The 11,582-nt window shown below is 68.0% G+C and overlaps 2 protein-coding genes across 8 annotated transcripts in view; one reads left to right on the forward strand and one right to left on the reverse strand.

Annotated features, from left to right (window-relative positions):
• NF2 (NF2, moesin-ezrin-radixin like (MERLIN) tumor suppressor) overlaps positions 1 to 2,735 on the reverse strand; it is a 48,803-nt gene extending 46,068 nt beyond the window's left edge. For 6 of the 7 annotated variants that reach the window (XM_075719102.1, XM_075719097.1, XM_075719096.1 and 3 more), the window contains exon 1: positions 2,622 to 2,735. In XM_075719102.1, coding sequence (XP_075575217.1) covers positions 2,622 to 2,735 — 114 coding nt within the window. The remainder of the gene's footprint in view (positions 1 to 2,621) is intronic. The other variant, XM_075719101.1, reaches the window with a different exon arrangement.
• A 5,401-nt stretch (positions 2,736 to 8,136) lies between these two features.
• NIPSNAP1 (nipsnap homolog 1) lies at positions 8,137 to 11,132 on the forward strand. The gene is made up of 10 exons (XM_075718555.1): positions 8,137 to 8,216; positions 9,032 to 9,159; positions 9,333 to 9,378; positions 9,683 to 9,777; positions 9,947 to 10,017; positions 10,133 to 10,273; positions 10,483 to 10,514; positions 10,635 to 10,729; positions 10,831 to 10,914; positions 11,002 to 11,132. The coding sequence occupies exons 1-10, from the start codon at positions 8,137 to 8,139 to the stop codon at positions 11,064 to 11,066; spliced, it is 837 nt and encodes a 278-aa protein (XP_075574670.1). The 3' UTR covers positions 11,067 to 11,132.
• Positions 11,133 to 11,582: the final 450 nt, after the last annotated feature.

Here is an 11,582-nt window from a genome sequence, read left to right on the forward strand (position 1 = left end):
CATTCTGCTCCGAACACCCACCCCACAGCTCCTGGGATGGCTGCTGAACAGGCAGGGCTCCTTGGCAGAGCCATTTGGACAGGCAACCTGGGGTGAAGCCAAGGTGTCAGTGTGGATTAGGCAGCAAAACATTCCTGTACTCCTTCCCCCAACTGCTTGGCTGCTATTTATCAAGGGGTTTGAAGCCCGAGGCAGGGAGCAGGCTCCAGCACACCAGGTATGCTACAAAACCCAACCAGAGGTACAACCCCGGGACTACTGGCAATTCAGAGGAATTGCTGAACCCCCGGCTCATTCCCTTGGTGGACCCAGGAGGTGCCTGTGGCCAGAGAGCAGCAACAGCAGAAAGGGAGGGGACAAGCACAGGCAGGAGAAACCAAGAGGCAGTGGCGGTACCCCCCTGCCCAGTTTGGCAAGGAGAGGAGTGCCCCCAGGAGCAGGCAGGCTACTGATGAGAAATTCCAACAAGCCATCAGCTCTCCATCCCTGTCAGCACGAGGCAGCATTCATGGGCCACAAAAACACGTCTCAAGAGCCCCCCAAACAGCACGACTCCCACTGCACCTCCTTCCACTAATCCTCTAAAGAGTGTTTGTGCAGCAGAGGTTTCACCCTCCGCAGCCACCTGCTCAGGTCAGCAGTCCTCCTTCCTGCCTGAAGAAGCCCACCGCATCAGTGCGTGGACAGATACTCAGGCAAACGTAGTGCTGCTCGCTCCTCTCCCAGCCTCAGCCCAGCAAACCTTCGGACAGGGGACGGATCCCTTCAGGGAGGAGCACAGTCCTCCCCAGATCATCAACTCTCACACCTCTTCGACTTTCCAGCAGGGCAGCCGAGACCATCGCAAGCTCTGCTCCCAGCTCCAGGTCTCACTCACCCTGGGCTGCCATGGGGAGGACCAAGCCAAGCCCTGCCCTGGGCCACCTTCCCATCCCCTCCCTCACATCAGCCCCAATGACTCGAGGCCGCAGGGTGTGTCTGATCGCCTGCAACATCAGGCGTTGGGCTTGGTGCGTTTCTGCAGAGTCAGCAAGCCAAGGAGCTTTCACCAGAGCCATACAACTACTAGACAAAGATGGGGCAGAGGCCCAGCCAGGGAGCTGGACTGCTCAAATAAAGCTTGAATAAAACACACACCTCAAGCTAGACTGCCCTGTGCTTGAACAAAACACACCTCGCCTGCCCTAAGCATGGTGTGAAACAGTGCCAACACCCACCTGCATCCAACTATTTCCCTCCCCTTCACTTGAGCACTCTGCACTGAAGGACAACACCCGAGTTCCCCTGTGCATCCCTTGTGCACCAGCTCTGACAAGACACAGGAGACCCGAGCAGGACCATACATGCAGCTCATGAGCTCCTTCCTGCGCTTCCAGGAGGGCTGGAGAAGTCTATCTGCAGCGACAAGCTTTTTTGGCAGAACCTCCCCAAAAAGTCATCTGAAGATGCACAAGTTGCACGTCCAAATCCCACCCGAGAGCGCTGCTTTACCGCTGCACAAATCTCCTAATCCCAACATGAAACAACAAGTGGCCACACCATTAAAAAAAGACTTATTTACTTTTCGTCATACATTATTACTGGCAGCCTTGGAAAAACATGCAAGAATGGAGCCAGGCCACTTAAACTCTCCTGGCAGCATAACGGTGGGAAGCTCACACGACTACTCTCTAAAATAAGTCCTTACTTGCTGGGAAAGGCGGAAAGTTCTTCAGAGCTGACAACAGATTTCAAGAGCAAGAGAATTTATGGTGACAAACACTCCTTGGCTTATGGGCACTGGAATTCCATCAAGATTGGGATCAGACTAATGAAACATAAACTATCAAATAAAAAGTTAAACTGGGGTGAGATAGCTTTCAATGTTTGTGTGTCCAATCCCTCTAGATCAGCTGAAAACACAGCAACAACAAATTAGACCCCTGAGGCCTGACAGCAACTGCCCAGGGGAGAACATTTCAGAATTACCAAGGGCCCAAAAAAGTAAAGTATCAGAGAAAAACTAGACACAACGGGAGGGGGCACAAGGACACAGCCCCCAGGAACATCCCTCACCCACAGGACTGAGCTAATAAGGCACAAAAACGTGAAAATGTCATTCTTGTGCGTTTGTTGAGCACTTTGAGTTGAAGCCTTGCCACCTGGGATACCGTAAGCCCCGGCCTCCTCACAACAGCTGCTGTGCAGCGGGCGACTTTAGCTGTGACAGCAAAATAAAGCTGAATTATAAAGAAAATAAAGGGCAATTATAACCAGGATACAACGGAATTATAGCCAGGAATTGCACAGCCCCGCTACCCCACGCATGCAGCTCCCCGAGGGTCGCTCCGTAACCGTGTACCTCCCACGGGCGGCCAGGGAGACCGCCCAGCGCAGGCCCGAGCCCCCCCCCCGCGTCCCCTCCCGCTTCCCCCGCTGCCCTCCGCGGGGCACCGGGCCGCGGGCCCCCGCTCCCGCCGGCGGCCCGGCCCCACAACCGGGCTTCGGCCCGCTGCCGGCCCAGGGGAAGCCCCCAGGCAGGCGGGAGAGGCCGCGGACACCGACGGGGGTGCGGCCCACCTCAACGGGCCCCCCCCCCCCTGGGGACCCCCGTCCCGTCCCGCCGCCGCCCCGGCCGTCACCTCGCAGCTGAACTCCATCTCGGCGTCCATGGTGGCGATGCGCACCGTGAAGGTCTTGGGCTGCTTCCTCTTCAGCGAGCTGAAGCTCATGCGGGACGCGATGGCCCCGGCCATGGCGGAGGAGGCGGCTCAGCGCGGCGGCAGCGCCATGGCGGCGGGGAGGGCCCAGGCCCCCGCCGCTCCGGGCCGCGCCGAGCTGTGCCCGCCCCCAGCTGTGCCCGCCCCCGCCGTGCCGCCATTGGTCCCGCCCTGGCCTGGTCCCGCCCCGCCCCGGGGGTCGCGCCGTGCCGCAGCCAGCGGGGAGGCCTGCGTTAGAGGAGGTGGAGCGGAAGCGGCTATGACTGGGGAAAGCGGACGCCGCTCAAGCGAAGGGGGCGGGGCGAGACGGGGCCCCGCCCCAGAGCGAGGGGGGAGGAAGGAGAAGAGCGGGGCGGGACGGTAGCGCCCCCTGGCGGCGGGCGGAGCGGGAGGCACCCCGCGCCGAGACGTGCTCATGGGAGCCAGGCGCGTGGGTGGGAGGGGGGTGGGCGGGTCGGGGACGGGCACTAGGACCCGGCAGCGGCCGAACGCCCCGGGACCCCCCACGCTGCCGGGGCTGGGCTGCCCCACGGTGCCCCGGGGTGTCTGTGCTCCGTGGGGTGTTCCCCCCGCCGTGGGGTGTCCCCGCTCCTGTGGGGGGACCCCCCCGCCGTGGCCCACCCCGCAGGCCGAGCTCTCCCCGGGTGACGCGGGACGGGGGGTGCTGCCCCCCGCGGCAGCTCCGCTCCGGCGTCCCGGCTCGTCCTGCCCCGGGCGGGCGCTGCCCACTTCGGCCGCGGGGCGGGGGGCAGAGGCCGGGCCCAGCGCCCGGGGCGGGGGGGACGCGGGGCGGGACCGGCGCGGGGAGAGCGGGGCGGGACTGGGGCCGGCACCGGGATAACGGGACGGGAGCGGCACCGGGATAACGGGACAGGACTGGGGCCGGCACCGGGATAACGGGACGGGAGCGGCACCGGGATAACGGGACAGGACTGGGGCCGGCACCGGGATAACGGGACAGGACTGCGGCCGGCACCGGGATAACGGGACGGGAGCGGCACCGGGATAACGGGACAGGACTGCGGCCGGCACCGGGATAACGGGACGGGAGCGGCACCGGGATAACGGGACAGGACTGGGGCCGGCACCGGGATAACGGCACAGGACTGCGGCCGGCACCGGGATAACGGGACAGGACTGCGGCCGGCACCGGGATAACGGGACGGGAGCGGCACCGGGATAACGGCACAGGACTGCGGCCGGCACCGGGATAACGGGACGGGAGCGGCACCGGGATAACGGCACAGGACTGCGGCCGGCACCGGGATAACGGGACGGGAGCGGTACCGGGATAACGGGACAGGACTGCGGCCGGCACCGGGATAACGGGACGGGGACCGGGGGACCAGGACCAGCACTGGGGTGTGGGGCGGGAGTTGGAACTGGGACTGGGACTGGGACTAGCGCTGCATAATGGGATGGGACTGGGAGCAGAACCAGCGCTGCGGTAACGGAACCGGGACCAGGGGATGGGGACCGGCGCTGGGATGACGGGATGGGGACGGGTTGGGGACGGGATGGGGACGGGTTGGGGACGACGGGGTGGAGACTGGGGCCAGCACCAGGGTGAGAGGAGGACGGGGACTCCGATCAGCGTGGGGATAACGGGACGGGACTGGGACCGGCACCGGTAACGGGACGGACCGGAACCCCGGCCGGAGCAGGCGGGGGAAGGGGACCAGCGGGAGGCGAGAATACCCCGCGACCCCCCCCGGCTGGCAGGGGAGCGGATCAGCCCCCCCCGGGGGGACCCGGGCGCCCGGGGAGCGGCCCCCCCGCCCCGCTGGCCCCAGCGGCCCGGGCGCCCCCGCCGCGGGAAGAACGGGGCCTCTGTCCCCGCGGGGACAATGGGGACATTGACGGCCCCCCCCCCCCTGCTGCCCCCGCAGGACCCCCATGGCAGACGGCGACGAGCCCCCCCGCCGGGCCCCCGCCCCCGCCGGCACCCGCGGCCGGGGCACCCAGGTGGGCACGGGCGGGTGGGGGGCATGGGGGGAGCTGGGGGGCATGAGGGGGTATGGGGGAGTGGGGAGGTATGGGGGGTTGGGGGGGGCATGGGGTCCATGGGGGCCATTAGGGGCTGGGGGTGGTCTGGTGAGCTGGGAGGGGGCATGGGGGACCCAAGGGTGACCAGGGGGGCTGGGGGGTCATGCGGAGCTATGGGGGGGTGAGGGGCACCCAAGGGAGCTCAGGGGGGCTGGGGGCCCATGGGGAGCTATGGGAGGGCAAGGGCGGGCGTGGGGGACTCAAGTGAGTTCAGGGGGGCTGGGAGGGGCATGGGGAGCTTTGGGGGGGGGGCACGGGGGACAAAGGCACACGGGGGGTTGCAAAGGAGCCCTGGGGAGTCATGGGGGGACGGGGGGGGGTCGTGAGGGGGCCAGGGGAGCCCCGGGGAGCTGGGGGTTGGCATCATGGGGTGTACAAGTGAGTTGGGGTAGGGGGGCTGGCAGGGGCCCCGGGTGCCCCCCGGCCGTGGCTGGCAGCCCGGGGGGCCGGGGGGGGTCGGAGGGGGCCCCCCCCTCGGAGCCCCCGCTCTGGGTAAAGCCCCTGCCCAGCCCTGCCGGCCCGTGCCGCGGGTCCACGCCTTCGGGAAGGGGGGGCAGGCACCGCGCAGGGACCCCCGCGCCCCCCCCGCCATGCGGGGCTGGCTGCACAAGCAGGTGGGGCTGGGGGGCCGGGGGGGGTTGGGGTGGGGACTGCCGGGGGGTGCGTGGCGTTTGGGGGGGGTCCGGGGTGGGGGGTGCTGGGGGGGGTCTGGGATGGGGAGTGCTGGAGGGTAGGGGGTTTGGGGGGGTCTGGAGTGGGGAGATGCTGGGGGGTAGGGGGCTTGGGGGATCGGAAAGGGGGGGGGTCGGGGGTGTTGGGGCGTCCTGGGGGGGTTATAGGTTTTGGGGAATCAGAGGGGGTTGGAGGGGTCTGGGGTGCTGGGGAGTGCTGGGGGGGGTGATGGGGTTTGGGGGGTCTGGGGCAGCAGGGGGTCCCGGGGGGGGTGATGGGCTGGGGGACTCAGCCCCCGCCTCCCTCCCCCAGGACAGCTCAGGGCTGCGGCTCTGGAAGCGGCGCTGGTTTGTGCTGGTCGATCCCTGCCTCTACTATTACCGGGGTGAGGGGGGGGCCGGGGGGCCTGGGGAGGCCTGGAGTGGCAGGACACCCTGGGGGCATGGGGACCTGGGGACGAGGAGGGGCTTGGGTGACCTGGGGTGCCTGGGCAGTTGGGTGTCCCTGGGGTATCGGGGAGCCCTGGGGCATTGGGGGTCCCTGAGGGGGTCAGGGATCCCAGGGGGATCGGGGGGCCCTGGGGTGGTTGGGGGGGCTCAGGGATCCCTGGGGGATCGGGGGCCCCTGGAGCTGCTGGGGGTTCCTGGGGGACTCAAGGGGTTCCTGGGAGGGTCTGAGGTCTGGGGGATCCTGGGAGGTTTGGGGGCAGCTGGTGGGACTCAAAGGAAGTCGTCGGCATCGCCCTGATGCTGCTGGGGGTCTTGGAGTGCCGATGGGGTCCCTGGGGGTTCCCCCCCTGAGACCCCTCTGCCCCCCAGACAGCAGTGAGCAGCGAGTGCGGGGCGGCCTCCCCCTGCCCGGCTATGAGATCCGCGTCCTGCCCCCCGCCCCCCGCGCACCCCGATTCCTCTTCACGGTCAGCACCGGCCCCCTGCGTCTCCGGATCCGGGGGTGCCCTGGGTGGAGGGGACAGGGGCCGGACACCTGGGTCCCCTCCACCATGGCCCCCCCCGTCCCTAGGTGGAGCACCCTGGGATGAGAACGTACTGCCTGGGGGCCGAGACCCCCGAGGAGCTGAACGCCTGGGTCTGCGCCCTGCGCCGGGGTGCATCGCCCCTGCCCGGGTGCGTGGGTCACGGGGGGGGCTCGGGGGGGCACCAGGGGGCCGGGGTAGTGGGGGCTTGGGGGAAGTTTGGGGCATCCTAGGGGGCAGGAGGAGGTTGGGGGCTTTGGGTGGTCAGAGAGTGTTTGGGGGTCTGGGGGGGGGGGGTGTCACAGAGTAGTTGGGGGGGGTCTCGGGGCCAGTTAACCCTTTAACCCCCGTTTTCTTCCCCCCAGCTCCCCCAGCTCCCTCTCCCTGCAGACGCCCCAGGAGCCCCAGAGTGCGGGTCCCCCCTCACCCCCATTGTCTGCCCACCCCCCTGGCTGGTGCTCTCTGTGCCCCCCCGGTGAGGAGCTGGGGAGCCCCTCCACAACCCCTCCTCACCGCCCCCCAGTCCCTCCACTGCCCCCCAGCAAGGTGAGCTTTGTCGGGGGGACTGGGTGGGTTGATATCCCTCAGGCTGACTCCCAAAACAGCCTCCTCCCCCCCATTCCGTGGCATTTGGAGACGGGGGGGTGGAGTAGGTACCACCAGCCTAACCCCAGGTGCCCCCCAGGGTGCTCCGACACCCTCTGTCCTGGGGTCCCATAGGTGTTGGGGTGCCCCATGGGTGCCGGTGGGTGCCGTGGTGCCCCCAGGAGCAGCAGCTGAGGCGTCTGGCCAGGGTAGCACCCCCATGCCCCGGGGACCCCCATGCCCCACCACGGGGGATCCTGGCAGTCCCAGTACCCCCACAGACAAGTACCTGGGGGATCCCAAGCACCCCACAAGGCTGAGCACCCCCATTCCCTGAGGCAGCACACCCCATGGGGCTATGGGGCAGGCTGGAGGGCTATGGGGCAGGAGGGTCTATGGGGCAGGCTGGGGGACTACAGAGAAGAAGGGGTTATGGAGCGGGCAGGAGGAGTTATGGGGCAGGAGGGGTTATGGGGGGAAGCCGTGGGGCACGATGGAAGAGTGGGCGCCCCGTGCCCTCACTGCGGGCGCCCCCACCCCAGGAGGAGGCCCCGGCCCGGGGCGTGCCCTGCGGGACGGAGGACACCCGGGGCCCCCCGTGGGCGCCCCCCGTGGGCGCCGTTGCCGCCGCAGCAGGTGGGTCCCGGCCCCGCCCCCGGCCCCTGCTCCGGCCCGCGGCGCCCCCTCGTGGGGCCTCCCGGCCCCGCCCCGTCCTGACCCCGCCTCCCCTAGGGAGGAGCCCGCGGGAGCCCCGCCCCCCCGGCGCAGAGACCAACCAGCAGCTGCCCCCTCTGGCCGGCAGGGGGCCGGATGCAGCGAAGCAAGACACTGCGGCCAATCAGACACTGCTCTCTCCAGCTGGCTCTTCTGATTGGCTGCTGGCATCCCAGGGCTCAGATGGGGCCCTGCCCTCCCCCGGCACCGCCTCCCCTTCGGCAGCCAATGAGGCCTCGCCGTGGCAGCGGGCGGGGGCGAGTGGGAGGGGCTCGGAGCGAGAAGGTGTGGCCGGCCGCGGAGCGCGGCGGCCAATCAGAATCACCCTTCTCCAGGCCAGCTTCTGAGGGAAGGGCGGGGCGCCACGCCCCTGGAGGGCGTGGTCGGACTGGGGTGGGGTTCGCATAGCCCCGCCCCCCCGCTAGGCCCCGCCCCGCTGCGGGGAAGATGGCGGCGGCGCGGGCGGGCGGGAGCGCGGCGTTGCAGCTGCTGCGGCGGGGCGGCGGCGGGGCCCCCGGCGGAGCGCGGTGAGCGGGGCTGGCCCAGGCCCCCCGGCCTCGGCCGCCCCCGGCCCGGACCCCCCCTCCCCTAATTCCCCCCTCAGACCCCGCGTCCCCTTCCGCGGTTCCCGTCAGCGGGCCGAGGGCCGCTCCCGGCGGGCGGGTCCCGGGCCCTGGCGCGGCGCCGGGCGGGCGGAGGCCCCGCTGTTAATGCCTCACCAGGTGGGGCAGCCCGGCGGGCAAAGGTCCGGCCGGCAGCGCGGCCCCGGGGCCCTGTCCCCCCGCGCTCCCTGGGGAGGGCCCCGCCGCCCCGGCCCGGCCCCCCCGCCCTCCTGGGGGGCACCGGCGAGGCTGGGGCGGTGCTGTGGGGCAGCGGGGTCTGCCCCACCGCAGAGGGGCTCACCGCCGGCCGGAGCTGCTCCTGGGGCTGGGGGGGACCCCGTGGGGGGCAGGCGGGGGGGGCTGTCACCCCTTCGAGGCCAGCCTCTAGGCCTGGCTGTGGTTGGGGCAGCGTGGGCCAAAATCCCTCCGGAGCCTGGGATGGGGCGAGCTGTGGCCTTCATTTTTCCTACGTACCCACTACAAAACTGGGCCAGGCACTGTCATGCCTCGGCTCCCTTCCCTAAGATGAACTGAGTGAACCCCCCCAAGATGGACGGTGCTCCCCGGGAGCTGCGCAGATGCAGGCAGCTGCCTGTGGAGCCAGGAAGGCAGGACCGGCAGCATGGCCTTTGGTTCCCGTTTTGCTCTCCAGCTGGCTGTTTCCAGGCAGAGTTGCCCATGTTCTTTCCAGCGAGGGGATGTCGGTGGGTGCTCCCCCCCACTGACCTGCTGTCTCGCAGGCGGTACTCAAGGGATGCCGAGGGCAGCTGGTTCCGCTCCCTCTTCGTGCACAAGGTGGACCCCCGCAAGGACGCCCATTCCAACCTTCTCTCCAAGAAGGAGACCAGCAACCTCTATAAGATTCAGTGTGAGTGGCCCCACAGGGAGGAAGGGGCTGGGGGTGAGCACAGATGGGGTGCACCCTGCTGTGCTGTCCCCTCCTCACCTGTGGGGACCCCTGCAGCTGCTCTGCCTGGGGCCCTGCTCCCCCCACGGGGCCTCAGCTCCTGCCCTGGCAGCCCCTCTCTCCTCTCCCTGCAGTTCACAATGTGAAGCCGGAGTGCCTGGATGCCTACAACAGCCTGACGTGAGCCCCGCCACGCGTCGGGGGGGCTGCCCAGCATCCTGGTGGGGTGCTGCTTTGGAGCAAGGGGGTAGGAGGGTTCATGCAGAGCTCCTTGAGACCCCGGGTGGGTCCGTACCACTGCTCCTTGCCTCAGTTTCCCTCCCTGTGAAACGGGTGCACCCCTCAGGGCTGCGCCAGGTCCCATTAGGGCAGAACCTTCCATGCCCAGGCCCCTCATGCTGGGCTGGGGAGGGCAAACAGGGGTCTCGTGAGTATTTTGGGGTGGCTGCCCACCCCCCCAGCCACCATCCTTGTGGTCCTGCAGAGAGGAGGTGCTCCCCAAGCTCCACTCAGATGCTGACTACCCCTGCGACCTGGTGGGGAACTGGAACACATGGTACGGCGAGCAGGACCAGGCAGGTGAGGGCAGGCAGGCAGCAGCTCCCAGTGCCTCCGCTGCTGGAGGGACTGAGAGGAAAGGCAAAGACTGTCTGGGGGCTGACTGTCACATAGGGGGAGAGGCATGGGAGCTGCCGGGTGGGCTATTGGGGTGCTGCCCCCCCTCCCCAGCCATGTGCTCCCCTTCCAGTGCACCTCTGGCGCTTCTCGGGCGGGTACCCGGCCCTCATGGACTGCATGAACAAGCTCAAGCAGAATAAGGTACTGCCAGGATTGGGGCGAGCTGCCCAAGCTCTGCCCCTCACCTCTGCCTGCCTTCCCTGGCCTGGGTCGCGCTTGCCCCCACCCCAAAACCCCCGGCTGGGGCTGTCCCCAGGAGTACCTGGACTTCCGCAAGGAGAGGAGCCGCATGCTGCTGTCCCGCAGGAACCAGCTGCTCCTGGAGTTCAGCTTCTGGAATGAGCCCCTGCCCCGCCAGGGACCCAACATCTACGAGCTGAGGACCTACAAGCTGAAGGTGAGTGGCTGCGGGGGCCAGCCTGCACCTTAAGGCGGCCTTCAGATGGATATAACCCTGGGGCAGGGGGTCCTGCCCAGTGTTTTGGGGGGCAGCCCCCCACATTCCTCCCTCCTTGGTGAGAAGACCTCTGAGCAGAGAGAGCAGGTGGGATCTGGCTGCTCACTCTGGGTTTTTTTGTTGGGGTTTTTTTTCCCCTCTATTTCCAGCCAGGGACCATGATTGAATGGGGCAACAACTGGTAAGCAACTGTTTTCCTGGTGCAGAGGGAGCCAAGGTGGGAAAAGGTCCCCCTGGAGGGGGGGGGGGGGGGGGGGCTCGGGCAGCTCCCCCCTCCCATGTTTCTCCTGCTGTGTGCCAGGGCTCGGGCCATTAAGTACCGGCAGGAGAACCAGGAGGCAGTTGGCGGGTTCTTCTCCCAGATCGGGGAGCTGTACGTCGTGCATCACCTCTGGGGTAAGCAGGCTGCCTGCTGCCTGCGTCACCCCCTGGGTACCCCCAGCATGGGGGCTGGGTATGGGGGGGCCCTAGGTGCCAACTCCATCCCCTCCCGGCAGCCTACAAGGACCTGCAGTCCCGGGAGGAGACGAGGAATGCAGCCTGGAGGAAGAGGGGCTGGGATGAGAATGTGTACTACACAGGTGAGCGGGACCCCCTGCCCTCGCTGGGGACCCCCTGCCCTCTCTAGGGACCCCCTGCCCTCACCTCTCTTTCGCTTCCTTTTCCAGTCCCGCTGATCCGTACCATGGAGTCGCGGATAATGATTCCCCTGAAGATCTCACCCCTGCAGTGAGCGGGGGTCCACGCCGGGGCGTCTGCCTGGCTCCTTGCCTGCGCCCCGGCCCTGCTGGGGAAGGACTGGGGGTCTCTGCTTTCTCACAGCTCCTGGCTCTCCTTCCCCCCAGCCCTGTTTTGGGGTGCCCTGTGAGGGATGAGAGCAGGGAGGGGTCTGCGGCCAGAGAGGGGAAGGGCGGGACCCCCCATCCTGCAGCGGGTCCCTGGGGTGTGGCAGGGGACAGCGCTGCCCGGGGCGGGGGGGTGGGCAGGATGCAGAGGTGGGGGGGTCTTAATTATTCCTGATGGGCCCGGTGGGTGCCTTTCCTGCTGGGAGCCTGCCCGACTGCGGCACATCGCCAATTAAATATTTAATATGCCAAAGCTTGGCCCTCTCTGGGGAGGGGTGGGCTGGGGGTGCTTGGCCCCCCCCCCCAGCATGGGGAGCAGACCCCCCCCCCAACCTGGTCTCACCCACGGTGACGAGCTGCCCCATGCCATGGGTGCCCCCTGCACCAAGAGGGGACACCCTGCA

This window comes from Pelecanus crispus, chromosome 11 (genome assembly GCF_030463565.1).
Source record: "Pelecanus crispus isolate bPelCri1 chromosome 11, bPelCri1.pri, whole genome shotgun sequence".
NCBI classification, from domain to species: domain Eukaryota; kingdom Metazoa; phylum Chordata; class Aves; order Pelecaniformes; family Pelecanidae; genus Pelecanus; species Pelecanus crispus.

Coding starts and splice junctions, on each gene's coding strand:
- NIPSNAP1 (XM_075718555.1), top strand. CDS start 8,137: ATGGCGGCGGCGCGGGCGGGCGGGAGCGCGGCGTTGCAGCTGCTGCGG. Junction 9,379..9,682: donor GATGCCTACAACAGCCTGAC/GTGAGCCCCGCC, acceptor GTGGTCCTGCAG/AGAGGAGGTGCTCCCCAAGC. Junction 10,018..10,132: donor ACAAGCTCAAGCAGAATAAG/GTACTGCCAGGA, acceptor GGCTGTCCCCAG/GAGTACCTGGACTTCCGCAA.